This window comes from Oenanthe melanoleuca, chromosome 7, assembly GCF_029582105.1.
Source record: "Oenanthe melanoleuca isolate GR-GAL-2019-014 chromosome 7, OMel1.0, whole genome shotgun sequence".
Lineage (NCBI taxonomy): Eukaryota > Metazoa > Chordata > Aves > Passeriformes > Muscicapidae > Oenanthe > Oenanthe melanoleuca.
This window is the reverse complement of record NC_079341.1, coordinates 18,389,554-18,411,440: the sequence shown is the minus strand read 5'-3', so window position 1 is coordinate 18,411,440 and position 21,887 is coordinate 18,389,554. Positions and strand designations below refer to the sequence as shown.

General features: G+C 37.2%; 1 protein-coding gene across 1 annotated transcript in view; it reads right to left on the bottom strand.

Annotated features, from left to right (window-relative positions):
* The window catches only part of LRP2 (LDL receptor related protein 2), a 107,223-nt gene that overhangs the window by 56,269 nt on the left and 29,067 nt on the right, over nucleotides 1-21,887 (bottom strand). The window contains exons 10-26 of the mRNA XM_056495832.1: nucleotides 20,327-20,455; nucleotides 19,005-19,174; nucleotides 16,505-16,728; nucleotides 15,532-15,738; nucleotides 14,374-14,576; nucleotides 13,604-13,744; nucleotides 12,486-12,689; nucleotides 11,406-11,598; nucleotides 10,131-10,256; nucleotides 9,702-9,832; nucleotides 8,816-8,953; nucleotides 7,655-7,936; nucleotides 6,218-6,457; nucleotides 5,462-5,581; nucleotides 5,010-5,126; nucleotides 3,507-3,884; nucleotides 2,401-2,649 (exon numbers count right to left, since the gene is read on the bottom strand). Coding sequence (XP_056351807.1) covers nucleotides 2,401-2,649; nucleotides 3,507-3,884; nucleotides 5,010-5,126; nucleotides 5,462-5,581; nucleotides 6,218-6,457; nucleotides 7,655-7,936; nucleotides 8,816-8,953; nucleotides 9,702-9,832; nucleotides 10,131-10,256; nucleotides 11,406-11,598; nucleotides 12,486-12,689; nucleotides 13,604-13,744; nucleotides 14,374-14,576; nucleotides 15,532-15,738; nucleotides 16,505-16,728; nucleotides 19,005-19,174; nucleotides 20,327-20,455 — 3,252 coding nt within the window. The remainder of the gene's footprint in view (nucleotides 1-2,400; nucleotides 2,650-3,506; nucleotides 3,885-5,009; nucleotides 5,127-5,461; nucleotides 5,582-6,217; nucleotides 6,458-7,654; nucleotides 7,937-8,815; nucleotides 8,954-9,701; nucleotides 9,833-10,130; nucleotides 10,257-11,405; nucleotides 11,599-12,485; nucleotides 12,690-13,603; nucleotides 13,745-14,373; nucleotides 14,577-15,531; nucleotides 15,739-16,504; nucleotides 16,729-19,004; nucleotides 19,175-20,326; nucleotides 20,456-21,887) is intronic.

Here is a 21,887-nt window from a genome sequence, read left to right as displayed (position 1 = left end):
GAGAAAAAAAAAAATATTGAGTAATTTAACATGACTTTATGGCATCAAAATAGTAGTATTTAGATGTACATATTTAAAGGACAAATTAGAATCAATTCTCAGACCAAGATACAGTATCATATTCAGTCCATGCTGACTTTTAAACCTAGTTTAGCTTTTCCCCATAACTCTTTTTACACGCTTCCCTTCCACACTTCCCCAGGCTCCTATCTGGACCTTAGGTCCCCTTCCCTATCGTCTAACCAGTTTGCTGCTGACATCCAACATTCATTCTTCCATAAACCTCCTTCATCTACCACTCCTACAACTCCCAAAGTTTTTGGTACCTTCCATTAATCTGCTCAGCCTGGTCTCCCTCCTTTGTAACCCATCTTTTCTTTTTTCCCCCTTTAGACCATGTGAAAACAGGGGAGAATAAATATTTACAGGAAGGCTATAGATTGCTGTAATTAGGTAGCACAGATAACATGCTGAAAAACAACCAAAGAGTAGCAGCCATAAAGACCGCAATGTACAAGAAACTCACAATTAGTAACGGCCAAGCTTATGTGCAGGAAAAATGCAAGGGTCTTCCACAACCTGAATATATCCCTAAACCAGGAAACTTTTAGAGGCAAATTCCGCTGGGTATATGGCTCCTCCACCCTGTCGGCGTACTACATAAGAGACAGAGAACAACTGGCATCTAGGCTATACCAGTGAAGTTTGCTGTTTACAAATGATCAAAGTGTAGCATAGGGACCAGGGAAGCCTTACGAAAGGCTGGGATTTAAATACTTCATGAGCATTGAACTTTATGAACAGTTAATTCCGGCCTATAGCTTGCAAGTCTCTGACGTTGCTTTTCTTCAGAACATTATTTTTTACCATTGCAGGCTAAAAATAACAGTGTTCATTTAACTATATTATTTCAATGAAATATTAGTTTCTAATTAACCCTTCAGCTGACAATTTTAATTCTCAAGGTCACCACCCCTGAATAGCTCTAAGTGACTGATTACATCAGCTCTTTTAAAAGAGAACAATAATATAATGGCAAAGAGTTGGGGGTTAGGATTTTTCCTTTTGTTGCTTTCTCACAGGGAATTTCTCCTATTTGTTGCTAAGAGACAATAACGACTGGTACTTAAGAGAGACAAAGGATACAGCCAAGGAGAAGGGGGATAAGTGCAACTGGCTGCACTAGTAGCAGAGGGGCATTCTCTTGGGAAGGGCAGCAATACCACGAGATTTTGGCTGGGGGGTGATGGGCTGGGCTGAGCTGTTCTTGCTCTTACTGTTGGCATCGGAGGAGGATGGTCGAGCTGCTGCCACTGCCACCACCCAGCCCCTTTCTGCTTCTTACTTACTGTGGGTGAGCCTCTGCTTGTAAGAGCAGCTGTTGGACTGGGAACTTATTCACACCCTATCCACTCACCATCTACCTGAGTGCCTCAGGGGAAAACCTGGGACCCCGAGCCCCTCCTGGCTGCGTTCCAGCGCTGGGCTGCCACTGCCCAGCCCCACAGTTTCTCTGCCACTGCGCCAGGTTTTTCACTTCACTCTAACCTCGCACTACTGCATGCCAGGAAACGCCCATGGCTCCTGCTACAGCTGCAGAGTTTCTGATACTTTTCGTTTGCTACTCTGGGGTCTGCTCGTCCCTGCCGTTCCAGCCGCTGCTCCCAGGTTCCCGCTGCAGCCCACCCTGCCCTCCAGCCCGCCGCCATTACCCCGTGAGGGAGACGCGGCTGCGCTCGCGCCACAGCGCCCCCTGCAGGCTGCAGGGAACGCCAGCACCAGCCCCACAGCGCCCCCTGCAGGCTGCAGGGAATGACAGCGCCAGCCCCACAGCGCCCCCTGCAGGCTGCAGGGAGTCACGGCACCAGCTCCACAGCGCCCCCTGCAGGCTGCAGGGAATCACTGCACCAGCCCCACAGCGCCCCCTGCAGGCTGCAGGGAATGACAGCGCCAGCCCCACAGCGCCCCCTGCAGGCTGCAGGGAATCACGGCACCAGCTCCACAGCGCCCCCTGCAGGCTGCAGGGAGTCACGGCACCAGCCCCACAGCGCCCCCTGCAGGCTGCAGGGAATGACAGCACCAGCAGTGCTCCCTGCAGGCTGTGCCTGTAACTGCACCAAAGGGAAATGCCCACAGCCCTGAGAAGGCAGCCACCGGGTTTCTGGTCTGGTTTGTTTGTTCGTACATATGTATGTATATTAATAAAGAACTATTATTCCTTTTTGCATATCTTTGCCTGAAAGCCCTTAATTTCAAAGTCATAATAATTTGGAGGGAAGGGGGTCATATTTTCCAAGGGAGATTCCCACATTGTCAGACACCTGTCTCTCAAACTGAGACAAAGCTGAACAGTTTTCAGACACTGCGATCATTTTTCAGACTAACATCAATGTTTCTCACCTGCTGCTTTACAAGTCCTCCCATTGGCTTCTAGAATGTATCCTTCATCACAATAACACCTAAAAGACCCTCTCTCATTGTAACAGTGCTGACTACAAAAGCCTGGAGGGTCACATTCATTAATATCTTCACAGGTCTTGGAGTCATTTGCAAGCTGATATCCAATAGGACAGGTACACTGAGCTCCAAAAGGTCCTTGAATGCATTCATGAGTGCAGCCAGCATTATTGTCAGTGCAGCTTTCCTGGTCTGAAGTTGGGTTGGGGAAAGAGATAAGCAAGTAGTCAACAAAGGCTTCCTTACGATAAATTTAAGTCTTTACAATTGCATTATTATCCTAAGACTGCTGCTAAAAAGACTGCAGAATCATTAGTTATGCAGTGTGAGAGTGGACTGTGGTCCTTATACAAAACACAAGATACACAGTGCACATAAAGGCAGGCAACAACATCACACGTACTGAATCCCATCAAACAATTGCCAAACAGAAGGCTGTCAAAGTACATACAACAATTTTTTCAAAAATAGCTAGAAATACATGAAAATTTACTGCTCCAAACCTAAAGCTGTATAAATAATAATTTAAATAGTTTATAATCATACCTGGCTGGGGTTCATCTGAGAATGTGCATTGATTAAAGAGAAGAAGGAGGAAAGAAGGAAAGAAAAAGATTATCTTTAAATCAATTCATAATCAACATAAATACAAATTCTGGCTACACATGAACTTCTTGATTTTAATAATGATTCTTGAAGTTAAAATTTTAAAAGAGAATATTAAGAACTGAATCACATTTCATCTGAATTTAAAGCATACTCTGCTTTAGTGAATGTGTTCAGGAATACAAAGGTCATTCCCATGTAGTTATATGAAAATCTAAATTCAGTGGAAGTCACACTGGAATTCAGAGCACAAGACTGAATATAGCAAATAAATTCCTCAGTCATCATTGTAGTGTCTTTTCACTGAAAGCAAGTTCCACTGAGCTGAAATTACACTGCTTATTAACATTTCTGCTAGAAGCATTTTGACATTAAATAGAGCATTCAATTTCTTTCTGAAGACATAGCACATAGTCTATAGCAGATACTGAATAGTAACTTACTGCACAACGGGGATTCATCAGCTCCATTAGGACAATCAGCAGAATTATCACATACTTTGCTGAGATTCACACAGATACTGTGACCTGGACACTGCCACTGCCAGCTGGGGCACCGGAAAGGTTGAGTTGGACAATCTCTCTCATCGCTCATATCCCTGCAGTCATTATCCCCATCACAGATCCATGCTCGATACACACAGTTGCCATTATCACAGCGGAAAAGTGATGGAGGACATGTTCTGGCAGGACATCTGTGATGTTCATCTGAGCCATCTGCACAATCAAGATGGCCATCACATTCCCAGTTATCAGGAACACAGCTGCCATCTGATTGACACTGGAATTCATTCTGGTGGCACATCCCTGGTGGTCTTGTAGCTAGAACAGTGACATTCAACAGTTCAGAAGCTGTTTTAATTTTAGACAGAGAAGCAACACCACTATGTTCAGTTCATCTCTTATACAATTAGGTACAGTGCTATTAAGAACTGTATTGCTTTTAGATCAGGTCATAGAATCAGTCAATCTACATGACATTTCAAAATGTGACCAATTTAATTCCTACTTTATAATGTGGTCAACAAGGCAATTCAACTATTATCATACTTTGAGCAAGCACATATTTGTACCTATGTACCTCTCCAAAGCTACAGAAAATCAGCTTCTCTTTCACCACCCTGTGTTGTAACATTTTAGTAACTAATTTTAGTGCAAAAAATTACCCAAAAAAAAGTTTTAGTCTAACTCTTATAAATACCAGGTTTTCAGATCAATAGACTTAATTTTACTTTAAAATCCTGAGACTGAAATGCCAAGTAAAACAAAATGTTATAGACAAAAGGAATGCATATTCTCTTTGCTTAGACCATCTACTCTTGCCAGCACAGTCTGCTTAGTCTACTCCAAGATTATTAGAGGGATGGAGCATCTCTCCTACAAGAAAAGACTAAAAGAATTGAAATTGTTCAGCCTAAAAAAGACTAAGCTTAGAGGTGACCTAATTGTGGCCTTTCTTATAGGTTCCCTTCAGGTACTGAAAGACGGGGAGCAAATTTTTTTACAAGGGCATGTAGTTAGAGGACAAAGAGGAATGACTTCAAACCAAAAGAAAACTGGTTTAGATAAGATTTTAGGAATAAATTCTTTACTGTGAGGATGATGAGGTCTCTGGAACAGGTTTTCCAGAGAAGATGTGGATGCCATATTCCTGGAAGTGTTCAAGACCAGATGGGATGGGCTTTGAGCAACCTGGTCTAGTGAAAGGTAGGTGGGTTCAAATTAGATGATCTTTAAGGTTCCTTCCAACCCAAGCCATTCTATGATTGCATGATATTCTTGTGCTGGAACCTATGTATGAAATTCCTGCTCAGGAAAATGATTTAAAGACAAGTTTCCCTGAAAAGAATATTAAGATTGCAAGGACAGTATTTACCATAGCAGATTAAAGGAAATTTCCAGAAGCATCCCTTAATAACTGAAGTCTTTCAGCATCAATATACTTACGGCAATCAGCCTCATCTGAATGATCGTTACAGTCAAAAACACCATCACACTGGTAGTAGGTGCTGATACACTGGTCTCCACTTAAACATTTAAACTCTGTGGTACTGCAGTTGTATACTACAAAATTGAAAAATATTGGATGTTATTTATTTTACAGAGCTAGACTGTGTCAGATTTACCCTACAAGTGCTTAAGTTTGATATGGTATCAGTTCCACTATCATTTCCCTGAGACATAGGAAATGCAGTGACTTTGTACTTCACAGAAAACAGATTTCAGGCCTCCACAGTCAGCCCAGAGATCAAAAGCATCACAAGCAGGGTTAATTTATGGATAGGTTTATTATGCATTCTGCTGTCATGGAGCTGGTAATATGAGGTCACCAAATACTACTTTGGGGGCAATTGTGAGGAAACAATAAAGAGGCTTTCAACAAAGAAAGTTACACTTACTGCAGTCATGCTCATCAGCACCATCTATACAATCTTTGTCTCCATCACAGACATAGAATGGGTCAATACAGCGGTGGTCTGGACACTGGAATTGCCTGGGTTCACAAGTACCTGTGAAAGCTGTTAAGAATGACAATAAATGCAAATGTGCTTCTTTCCTCTCGTTTGAAATCAGCATATTGCTGAGAAAATAGAAGAACATTATCCCTAACTTGCAGCATATAGTGCAGCAACTAGCAATCATATAAATTATAAGCACTAATAACATCAATTTAGAGTAATTTTTCATTTATATGTAGGTTTGGGCTCATGGAAAATAAACAAAAGATTCCACATAGTGATAAACAACTGAAAATAAAGTATAAGAAAAAGCTACTATCTTACTTCTGGCAAGAACTTCCAGCCTAGGTTAGCTGACTGCACCGTGAGCCATCACGGAGATCACTCATGAAGTAGGTGTTTAGGACATCTCAGCCTTAACTGCTCTTTGCTCATTACAGTGGATGACATTATGCAGCACCATCATTACGATTATCACATTTTCCCCATTTTATTTTTTTAATGATTTCTCTGCATTCTACTTGGCCCTGGAACTTCAAATTAGACAAGTTTTCCACATTTTGAGGACTACAGGGTGTCAGTCTAACTTAGAGACTAGTCTTTTTTTCCCCAACTTCATTTATCATTCTTATACCAACAGATATATCTATGTAGACATGCACAGTTGACTATAAAAACAACAGTCATGATACTCACTGCAGTTTTTTTCATCTGAGCCGTCACCACAGTCATTATCGGTATCACATAGCCAGATTCTTGGAATGCATCTTCTATTATCACAGGTGAATTGAGTTGCAGAACATGAAGAGGGTCCTTGTGTAGGACAATGCAATTCATCACTGCCATCAAAACAGTCATTATGTTTATCACAATGCCAGCGACCTGGAATACACTGTCCACTGGCACAGGTAAAAGCTGAAGAAGCACAAGTATTGTCTAAATTTAAAAAAAAAAAAAAAAAAAAGTGTTTATAAAGATCACCAAAGCTTGCCTTTTCTGCAACAGTTATCCATATATTCATTACACTTACAGAATGCCTAAAATATACATCAAATTCTAATGCATATATTGCTTAGAATTAAAATGTCTGTTATGCAACATGGTGCAGAACTGAACAGAATACTTACAAACTTTTTTTAAACTGCAGGAAGCAACAAAAAATTAAACAGTTAAGCACTCCACAACAATCTAAATAACAAGAAAAGTAACTTCTTCCAGTAATCATTTGCCTTGTAGTTTCCCCAAAAAGATATTCTAGTTATTCTAAAATGGCCCATTAATAAAAAATAGTTTATACCTCAGTCATACTAGTTAGCCCTAGTTATGTATTAGGGAACACATTTTGCCACTGTGTCCTATTTTCTTGTTTGTGATTTAAAAGAATTAACTTTGAAGAAGCATCAGATAGGTCATAAAAGCCTCTTCGATATCTTCCGTATCTCATCCTCTCTTCAATGCCTTATTGTCCCACTGTTCTCTCAATTTACTTGAACAGCAAAATATTTTGTGTGAGACACTGTACTGTAAAACCAGGAAATGAACCAATGTGCTTTTAATATACTTAACTGTAAAATCCAGATGTAACAAATAGATCAGCATTGGCCAAATGTTATGAAAAACAAATCTTTTTTCCTTATGTTAAGTGATATAAAAGGTGCTGCTTTAATCTTAGAGGAAGGTTAGGCAATATATATGGTTTTGTTATTTTTTTATGGTGCTATTTTTTAAAGTGTCTTCATCTTTACTAAGATGGCTTGTTCCTCTCCATGCATCCAAATTAGGCAAGCTATTGATAATCCAGTATCTTCAAAATTTATAAAAATTAAAAATAAAGACAACTTTTTTATTTGGAAAATAAATTTTTGTATCTCTGTCAATTGAATTTTGAGAATAGTGAGATTAATATTTTCATTAAATTTTTAGGTGGCTGGTACTGAATCCTGTATTACTATGATATAATTTCCAAATTTTTCAAAGGGATTTCTAAAGTAACTAATCTCCCAGAAAGATTTCAGGATTTGTTCACAGATGCAACCCTAAAAAATTGGAGTTTATTCCAATGAAGCCATATTGACCCAAATTTCCTGCACTGCAAACAAGGAACACTAACTGCAGATTACAGGGATTACTTACTTAAAGAACCACAGTTTTGTTCATCACTGTTATCATGGCAATCATCAACACCATCACACTGATAGTATCGAGGCACACATCTTCCATTACCACATGAAAATGAGTAAGAGCCACACTGCAAAGTGGGTGGCTCATTGGATGGATCTTCAATGCATGTCAGTTGATTAGAAGCCAGCTTCATGCCATAAGGACACCCGCAAACTCTCTGAAAGTTTGGTACCGGGAAGCAGAAATGGCTGCAGTCTCCATTGGGATTTGTTCCTCTATTACAGTAGTTAGAGCCTTAAGAAGTGATAGAGCAAAATCAATGTACACAGTACAGATAACATCTTGGGAACTATTAAAAATGCATAATAACTGTAAAAAATAAATCTATAGCAAGTCCTGCTTTTGCACACACTGCAAAACAAGATCAAATTCATTGACAGCAGCAGTAGAAGTAAGATAAAAGAAGTTTTGCATTCCATATACTCTTCCTTGACACAAATCTTTATGGAAGCCGAAAACATACTATTAAATTTCATCCAATTTTCTGACAATTTTCAGCAGCTGTCTGAAAATAAGTATACTACCACAAATGAGAACCTTTGTCTGACCAAGTCTGTGAAAGCAGATCCAATCTTTGGATACCAAGTTGCCAATGAGCTCTAGGTTTAATCATATGTTTGATGAGTGCGTTGGCTGTTTCCCAAAATTAACTACAAACTCTTGGCTTAGATCATAGAATTTCATAGAATTTAACGAAGTAAGAAAAAATTAGTGATTTATACATAGTAATTACTTGAAGAATAGTAATTTGATTAATAAACATTTACCCAATTCCTCTAAATAAATAATTTAGTTTAACAAACTAAACTTCTATCAGAAAAGGAGAACTATGAAGTTGTAGCTGGTGATACAATTACACAAAACACAATGGAATCATAATTTCATTTTGCTTGGTTGTTAAGTACAGTAACAGAAGGGGTAGAGGGAAATTGTATCCAGTCACAAAGCAGTGAAACACACAATGTGTGATTGCAAGTGCCTTTGCTGCCTCCCTTGTATGTTAATTATGATTCAGTGAAGCTGTTTATAGAACTGAAACTGGAAATGTGCTGTCCTGACATTTTGTCTCATTCTCTATTTCATATCCTCCCTCTGTACAAGAAAGTGCCTCACCTATTTGGGAATGAGCGTCGTATGCTTTAACATGCATAATGTTACTAATGCCCCTCCTAATAATTGTCATTTCTCCTCCATCAGACTTCCTTACTCGAACTATTCCACCAAGTCTCCAATCAGTGAAATATGCATAACCTGTTTTGAAAAATATTTAACATATTATATAAGATATGACACAAAAGATCAAACATCACAAAACAACCCTAGATGACTTTTCATGAAAATTTTACCATTTTTCATAATTGTTTCATGAAAAAGACAAAAGGGCCTTCACCACTTATAAAGCTGTAAAAGTCAGTCTTCAGTCATAGGTAGACATAACTTAGGAACACCATTTCAAATTTTACTGAAATTTACACATAACAAACCCAATTAGAATTTCAAATTACAAGGCAATTTCACCTCTTTCATTAAGACCACTTCATAGAAAATTTTAGAGTATTTTTGAAGATATTTTTATACACGGTCAAAAAGGGTCATATACTGACATCTTTCTCCAGACACAACATAAATCCAGTAATAAACTTTACATATAATTATTAGAAATCCTGAAATGCTGACCATCCCTGGAGTGGTTATTCACTTTTTCTGTTCAGCATGAATATCTGGAAGCTGTAACTAGTAAAGCATATCTTACTTATTGCACTACATGAATTACCTGATCTGTCTTAAATTATTTAAAAACAAATATACATAAAACCAGTTCTAAAAACAAGCAAGAAGTATTAAATATATATTTTTAATAGAAACTTTCAAGAGTGCTTTTTTTAAAAAAAACAGTATTACAAAATCTCTGATATTTTATGTCACAAACTCACAGACCATTATATGAAAAGAAAAGTCTGTGATAAAAATAGATAATATTTTTCAATGCCAGACTTACCTCCAAAAATAGTAAGGCCGAATGGGTGAGTCATCTGAGTAATATGTTCAAGAGTCCGTCTGTCCAGCCCATCAAAGGTGCTGTGCTCAATCTTATCAAAAAAAGCATCCACCCAGTACAACCTCAGAGAACTAGAAATAAGGCAAATGTCATATATTTTTAAGTAACATTAGTCCATTAGGAAGCACTAGCATTTTCATAAATAATAATAATATTAAACCTACAAGAAGCTATTGGGGTGTGTAGGGAGGGATTCCGAGAAAACCTTACATTTTAGGGCTTTTCAACCAAATGAAATATAAGGTCTTCAAGGAAAGAGTGCCAGTGCATGCAATCTGACATAACTCCTTTATTTTCACTCACTAACAGTTTAAAGGAAGAAAGATGTTTGCTCAAAAAAAGCTTCTCTGTGTTCTGTGTTGCCCTTACCTCCAGTCAATGGCGAGGCCGTTAGGCCAGCCTAGCGTTGTATTGACAATTGGCAAGACATGGGATCCATCGCTCCAGGCCCTCATGATTTTTGCCGGACGGAACCAATCTGTCCAGAATATATACCTGAAAGGACACATGTCAGAAGACACATAAAAAATATATATATGACGTGATTAAACAGAGCAAACATTTGAAACAGCATTAACGTTTTTCTTTGTATCACATCCTTCACATAATTTAAAAAATACCATATCATGTTGTCCCTCTCCCCTATTGGCAGTGATACTGACAATTAATATTTATCTTGTATACAACTAGCAGGGCATTTGGAAGTATTTTGACCCTTTAGATATAAAATATACATAATTTGGTTAAAATCATTAAAGTTCTCATGTAATTACTGACAGAAAAGTAGAATCAATCAAAAATACATCTTCCAGCATGAATATAACAAAGAATTTTTTCCTGATCCATTTGACTTATGCTTACAGTCAAAGACTTGAATTAATTGTTAAATAATTTTATAAAGCAGCAAACAAAAAATATTGGGATATCCAAGGACCCAGGTTCAACATTTTTCTTATGAGATTACTTCCAAAATAGTGTATTTGGTTACTTCTGAAAATCAACATCCAAGAATCAAGAAATTCAGTAGTGTGACATTATGGAGCCAAACTATGCTGTGAAAGAAATATTGTCTTGGCATTGGCAAAGAACACAGAGTATGGAATTTGAAAGCAAGCATTTCCATCAAAGAAAAGCAGGGCTTTATCTTTGTGTATGGAGCCACATATTGTAAGGTCTGTATCAAATACAGACAGTAGTATCCAATATGTTTCAAATAAAGAAATACTGAGAGATGAAACTACAGAACCAGTAGTAGCAGTCTGAGAATTGAAAGTATATTAAAAACAATTTAGCAAACTTCATCTTTCAAGTATGAGAAACATACATCAGCTTTCTGAGTGATACAAAGAAACCAACTTCTTTTGTCTTTTTATCAATGAACAGGAGTAAAAGGAAAAACTGTAGCTCTCTTAAAGAGAGTTCTTTTGACCACTACTGCCATGTGGAATCTCTCTCACTATGCTCTTTCCTCTGGGTGCTGAATCCTAGGCTGAAATAAGACAAACAAAATAAAGACAAGACAACTGAAAAGAGATTGTATTTTGAAAAGAACAAAAATCCTGCATCAGATGTAAGTCTAATCTCACCAGTTCTGTTTAAACCATGCATTTATACATATAGTTTAAAATGAGAATCTAAACTTACCCAATAACAGGATGAACCACTATTGAGCGAGGATTATTTAAATTCTGAACAATAGCTCTCCTGGATTTATCTGCCAGCCTCATCACACTAATGCTCCTGTATCGAGGATCTGTCCAGTAGAGGTTCTTTGAGATCCAGTCAAAAGCCAGATCTTCAACACTTTCCACTCTATTAGCAGTCAATATCTCTCTTCCTAGAATTTATAACACACAAAATGATTGCAAATGTTAGGAACAGGAGAAATAACATGAGTGCAGTATTCTATTAACAAAACTTGTGGTGCCCCTTGGTAAAAATGCTACCTCTGTGCTACTTAATATAAAGACCAATAACCAAGGGGAGGGAGTGTGCCCTTTGCTCTAGACAAAGAAGGTGTAGTATATGTCCAGGAGCCCAACTGCAAAAGAGAGGAAATAAAGACTAGCCAAAGGTCAGAGGAGAATCTGTCACTAAGTTTACACTGAGACATTTTAAAAATGAAGGTCAGTAAGGTCAATGCAGTAATAGCATTTTTACCTAGTACCAGACTTACCTACCTACTCTGTGGCTAGTAATGGTCAGCTGCAGTCTATCATTAAACTGACCCAAAACAGCAAGCAAGCACAGAAGACTATATGCTGACATTTGATCATCATTATAAATTTGAAAGAAACATTCTTTACACTAGCACAAATAGAGTTTCCAAAAATCTCACAAAGTTAATCTTTTTCTGCATTACAGTATCATAGCAAACATCCTGTTCTCCAGACAGGGAAATTAAAATAGAAACACAGTTTCATACTACCGAAAGGCATACTTGTCTGCATAAACAGACTGGTGAGGGAAAATACTAGTTGGGAGAAGTACTACAAATAGTTAATTCCCAAATACATTCAGCAAGTTTGTCAAACAACAAGAAAATTCAACAAGCTTAATATGAGTTGTACAAACATTTTTTGAGAAACATTTTCCACGTTACTGGAGTCACACTGAGATTTATCTGTATATCTCACAATGTAACTTTTCACAATTTTTTTTTAGAAAAATATATATTACAGTCTTCTTACCATAATTACTCTAATTCCCAAGCATGATTCTCACCTGAACCATCAGTTTTCTGTTTATAGATCATGTCTTTACTTGTGTCTGAAAAAAAAATGGTGTCATCCTGAGCACAGAAGTCAATTCCAACAAAGTATGAAGGGCTTCCTGTTACAGGTATGATCACATCTTCCTGGGTGGAGAGATTGAATGGGATTCCCCGCACTGCCATCTGGGATGAAAACAGCAGAAACTGCCGAACAGCTGAAAAAGGAAACACCAGACACAGACTTTGCTTATTCACAAGGGGAGATGCCTGAGCATTAAGAAAAGCTTTGTTTTATTTTGACAACTAAAAATAGCCTGGAAGTAGAAAAAAGAAGAATGAGAAAATAGAGATTTAAGTCCTGACAAGACCTAAAAACTGAAGAAGAAAACAAAACCCAATCCAGAATATTAGGTGATGTGATCAAATATTCCTGTTTCATTGTTACTGTGGTCCTAGCACACTTTTAAAGCAAGCATTATACCTGTGGAAGCAGAATTCATCTTCTGTACTCTTCTCTTTATAATCATCTATTAAAAAATAACTCACAGGCTTTGTAGAACCACCATAAACTAAACAATACCTGGGCTAGCGAGATAAATGAATGGCCAAATATTAAGATTATAGACAGCATATATGACACACTTTGTCAGTAGACAGTCATAGTAAACACGCATCAGTGACAATTCTGCACTCAAGTAGGAAGCAGAAAATTGCTGATGGAAACCCATAGCTCCAAAACTGAATCTCATATTCTTGCCATGTGTTCAAAGGGAGGAGACCGACTTAAGCTGCATACTACTGCACAGGAAAGCAGGCTTATATATTCAAAATAATGCAAAATCTGTATATTAGCAAGCATTCATGCTTGATTTCAGGATTAAGAGCTCAGCTGTCTACACATATTCCATATTTAACTCAAAATCCTCATTAAAGAAGGTAAGTTCAAGTTGTGGCTTGAAATGAACGTCAGCAGAAATGACTACATTTAAAGGTGTCAAAAAGAGTTGTGGTGAAAATACAGAAAGTCCTCAGTATATTGAAGCTACTGAAGAGAAGAAAGAAGCTGTAGAAACAGCTCTAGAATTGATGGAGTAGCATTACCTCTAACAATTGTAAGGCATTTTCTTACCAACACAGTGTCGTCCATCCACATGTAGGTCAAAGCCCAGGATACACCTACAGCGATAACCTAGGCCATCATTATCTGTTTTGTGGCTGAGAACACAGATCTGTTCACATCCCCCATTATTACTTCCACAAGGATTTCTTACTGGAAAATAACACAGATAGAATTATAACTTCCCCCATTAACTGAATGGCATAATTTATCTTCATTTTTCAGGATTTCCTTCTACATCCACAATAAATCATGGGCATTATGTGAGAGTTATATCACGTGGAAAACATACCCCACCAGTTCTACTGTGAAATGTACCAAAATCACATCAGAGGCAATTATCATTAAGGAATTCAGCTGATACAGAGACTCAGCACACAGCATTAAGGCCATAATTTGGGCTATAGTCTTCTGCACATAGACCTACTTCAGAATTATATCTCACAGAATTAATTTAATACTGGTAGCCTTTTCATTTCATTGATTGCAGCGTTGAGGAAAAACGTCCTAAACACTAATACTACTCAAACCAGCAGGTTTGACTCCACCAGGTATCAGTCTATTTATAAAGCTCCCTCTGCTCTTGAATGTTGCATTTGACAGTTCATTAGCTACAGGAGTTGGATGAAACAACTGTGTGATAAAAATCAGCCCAGTTTTACAATACAAACTTATGCATCATAATTACAGTTCCTTACAGGAAAGTAAAAATCTCATAATTTTTACCGATTTTTGGTAACACACTTCCTAAATCTCCCTTCATAATCTACTTATAGTCTTACCAAATGGCTGCCTGGCAGCGTGGTAAACTGTCACTCCATAAGGTCTCAGTGAAGACTGGTAGATCACTTGAGGGTTAGACTCTGAAAATTTGTTAGCTTTCACCACTGCCATTTTGGTCCAATCAGTGAAATAAACATTGTGTTCAAATAAAGTGATTCCATATGGATGAGGAACCAGTGAGCCTCCATGAGCTACTGTTCTCCTGTTACAAAGATAATTTAAAATCATTTACCAAATATTACCTAGACAATAACATTATTAACAGAAGAAAGGATACGATATTTTTAATTCATTCACTGGTTTTTGTTTCAACAGAAAAGCTACTAAAGGACAAATGAAAAAGATCAAATGAACAGAAGAGATAAAGCTAAACATATACAGTTCATCAACCTAAAGGATACAGCAGTGAAAATAGAGGAAAAGTGCTAACAAATTCCATGAAAACAAAAGTGAGTAAAGATGAGAGGAGAAAAGATACCAACATTAATTTTATAATTTAATAAGTAAAAAAAGACATTAAACAATAGACCTGTCAAATGAGCAGAAGACTGTTTTTGAAGTCGATACATAGAAGGTATGCTAAAGGAGATATTTTTCTCTTGTGTTTGAGTAACTGATACTAATCAGAGATGCAGAGATAAGTAGGCTTCTAAATACCACTATGCTGTAAGACACAGTCCCATAAAAACTCAAGGACTCCCTTCCTGCATGCTGTGATTTAGTCTCCCCAGCATCATAATAGCGTGAAGGATGACAATTTTTGACAGCTAAGATTTATAAGATGTAAGAAAAGCATTTAATACCTATCACACAAATTAGTGTTTTCTTTCTAGTTTTCTTTCATAAAATATGCAAAAAAATTATGATGAAAATAATGAATATAATTTTAAAATAAAAAAAGGTAAATGTTCTAAAAACATGTAATGTACTGGCAGACATTATAAAATAAGGGCAAGAGCCATTCAAGGTCTAAAAAGAGCAAAAAATGATGAATTAAAGAATGTCTAGAAGTAGCATGATACCAAAGAGACAGAGGTGCATCACATGAACTATGTTGTAATTTCCATCCTTTGTGTATCTTGGTTGTTAGAGAAATCTTTTTTTGCACTAGATACAAAATAATCAGTGTAGCCTCCAATGAATAATATTTCACCTACCTTTGAAGTCCATCGTAAGTTACAGTCTCAATGTAGTCAAACCGGCTGTCAACCCAGTAAAGTCTCTTTGACACAATATCCAGAGTTATTCCAGCAGGCCAGCCTAATTTTGTTTTTATCAAATCCTGACGATTTGTGCCATCCATGAAGGCCCTTTCAACTTTAGGATCACCAGACAGACTGTCCCAGTCTGAGAAAAACAAATAACTATAAAGAGACAAAAAAGAAAAAAAGGTCACGCTTCCTTGAAATTTCTTAAGAAACCCCAGCATTTCACATAGAATTTAAATTTCAGAACAGAATTTGTTTCTCAGCTGACATCCTACAAAAACATACTTTATACTTTCTGCACAAAAAAGTAATTTTCACTTTCTTTTATAGAATAAATCCATAAAGAAGCATGCTTTCACCCAAAAGACCTCAGAAATACTACTTTTCCTTATTAAATCACAGACTTTAGTTAACTGCCAGAAATAAACCAGTGACAAATAGTTGCTTCACGAAAGCAGCAGCCACTACTACAAGTTGCAGAAAATTCCGCTTCCCATTCTCTGAAGATCCATGTTTTCATGGCTCACATATACTTCTGAAGCAGATAGATTAGGAGACACTAACTTTCCTGGCTTCATTCCATCTCTTTATTTCAGACAGTAGATATGTGGATGGTATTACAACTGAAATCTTTAAGGATAACACTTCTCTGCAGGGCAATTCCACAGGTCCCATTTCCAGTGCTGCTCATGCACACTCAACTCCAGCCATGAAACAGATTCTACACATTATAAATCAATGCATTGCAGAGCCCTCTCATAAATTAAGCTGCAGAATGAGGTTAGGATAGAATGCAAATGTTAAAAATATTTTATATATGATTCTAAAATGATCCTCTTGCTCTTTCCTAGTTGTCTTCCTTTTACATGGGGATAAGGGAATTTCTGGTATCATTTACCATTATCTGATAAGTATGACTTACCCAACAGTTGGATCAAGTGCTATTCCTCTAGGATTTCCAAGATTTTCAGCAATAAGAGTCACACGGTTTGTTCCATCCAAGTTAACCATATCTATTCTGTTCACACTGGTCTCAACCACATACAGTTTATTGTTAACCCAATCCACTGCTAGATTTTCAGGTGTGTCAACTGAAATATTTAAAACTTCTTGGAAATCAGAGCCATCAATATTAATAGAAAAAACCTGAAAACAATACAAATATTGTCAGTCCCCACATGATGTTTTGCTAATCACAAGTCATGTGGTATTTGTCTTTTATCATCACATTGATCACCAATCCATAGCAGGCCACCAGATACAAGCAAGTTATCCTCTAAGTTATTCCTTAGGTTAGGATTTTTTGCAAAAATCTAGAAACCAATGAAAAAATTGCAGGAGGCTTGCCTTCAACTAGCATTTCTGCAAAATGGACAAGATAATAGACTAAAACAGCCTTGCCATTTAGCAAGTAGCTTAAAAAAAAAAAAAAAAAAAAAAAAAAAAAAAAGATGAAAGTGCTTTTGCTTTCATGGAATCTAGCAAAACTCAGTATTTTTATTGATTGAAAACAAATGCTCACACTTTGGTAAAGCTCTCAACAGTGGCCAGAAACAAGAGGGGAGCTCTTACTACAGCTACCACTAAAGGGAAATAGCTAAATGAAGAAAGTAAGAGAAAGCTGTCCATCCTCACAGAAAGGAGGTCTCAGCTTGTGATCCCTTTTGTCTAAGGCTAATTTTAACAGCATCCTGCTCAAGAAGAATAAAATATTTTACAAGCAAGTTCAAGCTACATGAAGTAAACAGTCCAAACACAATAATTTTACATATACAGTAATCATTTGATTATAACACAGGGTAATATGAAAAGGTAGAATGATTTTTGGTTTTTTGGAAAACAGCATGACATTTGGAATGCATTTAAAGGAAAATAAAGATTACCAAGTAAATGTATGCAAGAAAAATAAGAGCTGAAAGAGTTGTATCATTTTAAATATTCTTCAGTTCCAAGTAACAATAATCAAGATAACCACTTAACTGTCTAGTCTGTTCTTTGGAAACCCTGTTGATGAAAGAGCTTATGGGCATTAGGTTATCTGGCAGTACACTAAATGAGATAAAGATGATACAAAACACAGCTCACAATTTTCTGGTTTAGTTTAAGTCTTACTCTTAAAAAAATAAGAAAAAAAAACAAAAAAATGCCCCAGTAATATCATTATTTTAAGACATCAGGTGGAAATATTCATCATTTAAGAAAATTCTACATGCAAATGTTTTCATCTGGATATTCCAGCTAGGACTTAATTAGATAAATTAATCTTAATTAATTAATTAGGATTAAACTATATTGGGCAGATAAAAAGGCAGTCCTGGCCACCTGGGGTGAGCAGCAAAAAAACCCATATTACCTTTTCTTTATACCTGTTACAAAGACAGAATAAATCTCCTGTCTCATAAAAGTGAAGATTTGACCCTGACTACATTCAGCCATTGACAAAGCAAATGCAGTAATAGGAATGTACTGCAGCCACAATAAAAATGCCAGAACGGTGAACAAGTCAAAAACTCTGCATACAAATCTTGTCCTACTTAACAGCCACGCAGTGAATGCTCTTTCTACAGAAACAGCATGGAACTGTGGTGAGAACTATAGTTTTTATTACATGTCTAATGTGAAGATTCAGAATAATGAGAGTGACACCAAATTGATCCATCAGTGGCATTAGCAGGAGCCAGGTCACAGATTCTCCTTCACTCTGCATGACGATCAATGTGAGAATAAAAATTATGAAGTTTCAGCATTTGACCTAAGACTTTCTTTGGTTTCCCTAAGTTATGTTCAGAAAAAAAGAACAAGGATGCCATCCAACTTCCACAAGAATATCCAGACTTTTTTTTTAATTACTTTGCTCTACTGTATTTTGAAGCTAAAATAATTACTCTTAAAAAAAAAAAAAAAAAAAAAAAACCAAAAAAAAAAAAAAAAAAACCAAACCAACAAAAAGTAACACAATATTGGCTCATTACACAAAATACTGTCAATATTTGTTATTCAAGCTCAATTACAGTGCCATTTGAAGTAGATGAAGAAATCTGATTTTTATCATCTTGGAAGGCACACAGCTTTTACATTTTAAATGATCATGTTTCAAAAATTACCAAGAAAAATTTGCTCCGTTTTGAAAGAATGTCTACTATTTCTCTTAATTAGTTTTTTGGACTCAATCTCAAGTAAAATTAAAAGTTGCTCAAGACATTCCCATATAATAGGGTTCTTTGTTTAATATGTCACATGTAATAGTATAGTGGAAAAATGCAGTCATTAACATAAAACATTTCAAGGAGCTTTTTTGTTAGAAAACAAAAATACAGCCAGCTTTGGCTCTCAAAAATGAGGGCCTATCAACACATTCTGCCTCTTGCAGTTCTCTACTTCCAGGTACACAGAAATACATTTTTCTTGAAATTTCTACCAACCTTATCTTGTACTGTGTCTGTCCAAAAGATTCTGCGCAGGTAAAAGTGAAAGTCCACTCCAACTGCAATCCCACGATTCTGTGACTGCACCAAAGTACGAAAATTTCTTCCATAAAGATCTCCAATCAGTAAATCACGGCCATTGGAAAAAATAATTGATGCAACACCAGCTGAAAGCAGGGGTGACAGAGATATTATTACTCTGCAGACAAGATATTTTTCAAAGGGGCATTACAATATACACATACTGATTCATACACATCGGACACAAAGTTTTCAATAGATGCTCAGACTACAACCTGTATAAATGTTTCTATGTGAATACTAACTTGCTGTGATTTGCCTTTAGTTTGTACACTTCAAGCAAATGAGGCAGGAACAGCTATTTAAAGCCCTACCAGTACAACTTTTATAAAACCCCTGTGCAAACACCAGAAGACTATTTCTATTAAAGCCAAAATGGACTCAGTGAAACTGACTTATAGCAGGTACTAAATTGTCCCATTTATAAGACTGAAATACTTAGAAAATGGTGAGCTGAAGACTGGTCCACAGATGCATCTGAAGAAAGAAGGAAGGGGAAGGGAACTGAGAAGCTCTTGCTTTTCTAAGAAACAAGACTGCTAATCAGCTATGCCAAGCAGGAACTCCCATTCCCACTGATTCTCCACAGGCAGGAACACCTGCCTTACGCAAAGGCCTGTTAGGACATTACATCTCCACAAAGCAGAGTTTCCTGGAGCTTGCTTTCAGAACTGAGCAGGAGGTCAGGAGCAGCAGTCTACAGATGATAAGGAACTATGCTCTGAGAGACAAGAATTTTTCAGAGTTCAGACTCTGGGACACTCAAAGCCCAGACCATGGCTTTTCTCACAGGTAAGTTTTTGATCTCACCATTCAGCAAAACCATCTTCTGGCACAGCTCTAGAAGAAATGAGGTTTCCTGATTCCTTGACAGCACTAAGTTTCATAGAGAGCATGATAGAAAACTGTCTCTTACAGAGACAAGATTTTTTTTTGTTCAGGAGTGCACTGGCAATAACCTCCCAACTCTGAAGTCAGGAGTGCTGAAAAAGCAATGGAGCCTAAAAGATATTTTTTGACTAGAGGAGAAGCAGCCTTGATGAGGCAATCAACACCAAGTGACACATGCCAGCAGATAGAGAGTTCTGACATTTGCTGATATTCTGAAAGCTGTCCTGACCATAAGTCCTTAAGGGCAGAGTTAAAATCAAGGAGTTCTGTGTGGCACAGACATGAAAACGACCCCATTTTACCTAGTTCTACCTGTTTGCTCAACAGGACATTTGAAGTACACTAACCTGAAGTGTTGGCCCGACAATGCCGGTGATGCTCTAGGAAATAACCTTCCACACAGTGGCACTGGTGATGTCCCACACGATCTTCACACAGCTGGTCACAGACACCCCACATCTGACAGTCATCGAAATCTGACAAGGGAATAAGGCATATTTATGAAAAATGCTTTGTATAAAATTTATGTCGTAATTAAGAAGCTTCAAGTTTGTCCTCTCTGCTTGCTTTGTAACTATTTGCAAAACTATAGCATGAAGAAAGAGGGTTTGCATGTTTTCCCACAACATTTCAGTTTTGTATTTCCGGATTACAAAAAACCTGTGTTTCCTGCCCAAGCACCTACCTGCACTTCTGCCCACCCACCCGCCCCCCACCCCTGGGAAAATACTAACCAACCAACCAAAAAATATCTAAACCACACCTACCAGGAGAAAAGGAAAAATCTTTGAAGGGATATCATTGTCTACTTTCCATAATACAGAATATGTCTACAAAGTGTTTTTTCTACAAAGGATTTCTACACTTGGCACACACAAAGACTTGGCTGGATTTAAGCCCACTCTGAAGGTGAGCCCCACCTTTATTTTAGTGCAGTGCTTAAGCCTTTAAGTCCTACTTGAAGGCAGTGTTTATTAGGTCAGATTTAGTACCATGCTAACAGGTATCTGATTACAATTAAAAGCTGTCTATGCACCAGAACCAGCAAGAAAAAGTTCCTTTAGCATGCAAAATACCATATAGGTAGAGTACTGGATCAGGCATTATACAATACTGACTGTCAGCCATTCCTTCATGCCAAGTTTTGCTCTGACTACAAATATATGCCTAGATTTCAGCAAACCTAAATACATCTACTCAGATTTACATGCCAGAATCTGATAACTAGGTTTACAGGGCTGTCAAAAAACAACAGGAGACTCACTGAGGCTGCACCAGGTTTGGGAATGTGTCCTTCATGTATTTCCCACAAAAACATGAAAAAATGGATGAAATGTTGTGCCTTATTTCTCTGTCTCTACAAAGAGCAACCATTCTGCCATTGCAGCTTATGCAGCCCAGGATTCTCAAAAATATAAGAATCCCGTTAGAGACTGAGATTATGAAATACTTTTTATAGCACAAACACATAGCTTGGGTTGAAATCTCATAACAGAGATTTACCCCTTCTTTTATTAGGCCGTACTAACTTTCATGATTTTGAAGTTACTCAATTGCCACCTACTGAGATAAATCATCTGTGCTACCAAGTTACAGCAGCTTTACAGTTACCTTTGCATTCTTGTAAATATTCTTTTTCATGTAAATTATGTATATACTGAAACCCTACAGAAGCCACAACCTTTCCACAGTGCAAATACAAAACACCCTTTTAATTTTCAAGTATAATGTTCTGCTGTCCTCATATACAGCCACTTTCCAAAACCAACAAACAATTCAATATCATTAACTGTTTTTCCAGACATGCAACACACATCACTGAGGCAGAAATAAACTCTATGTAAACACTTAAAGACCAGTAAAAACTTTAACAAACCAACCATCTAACAATACATATTTTTAAACCTA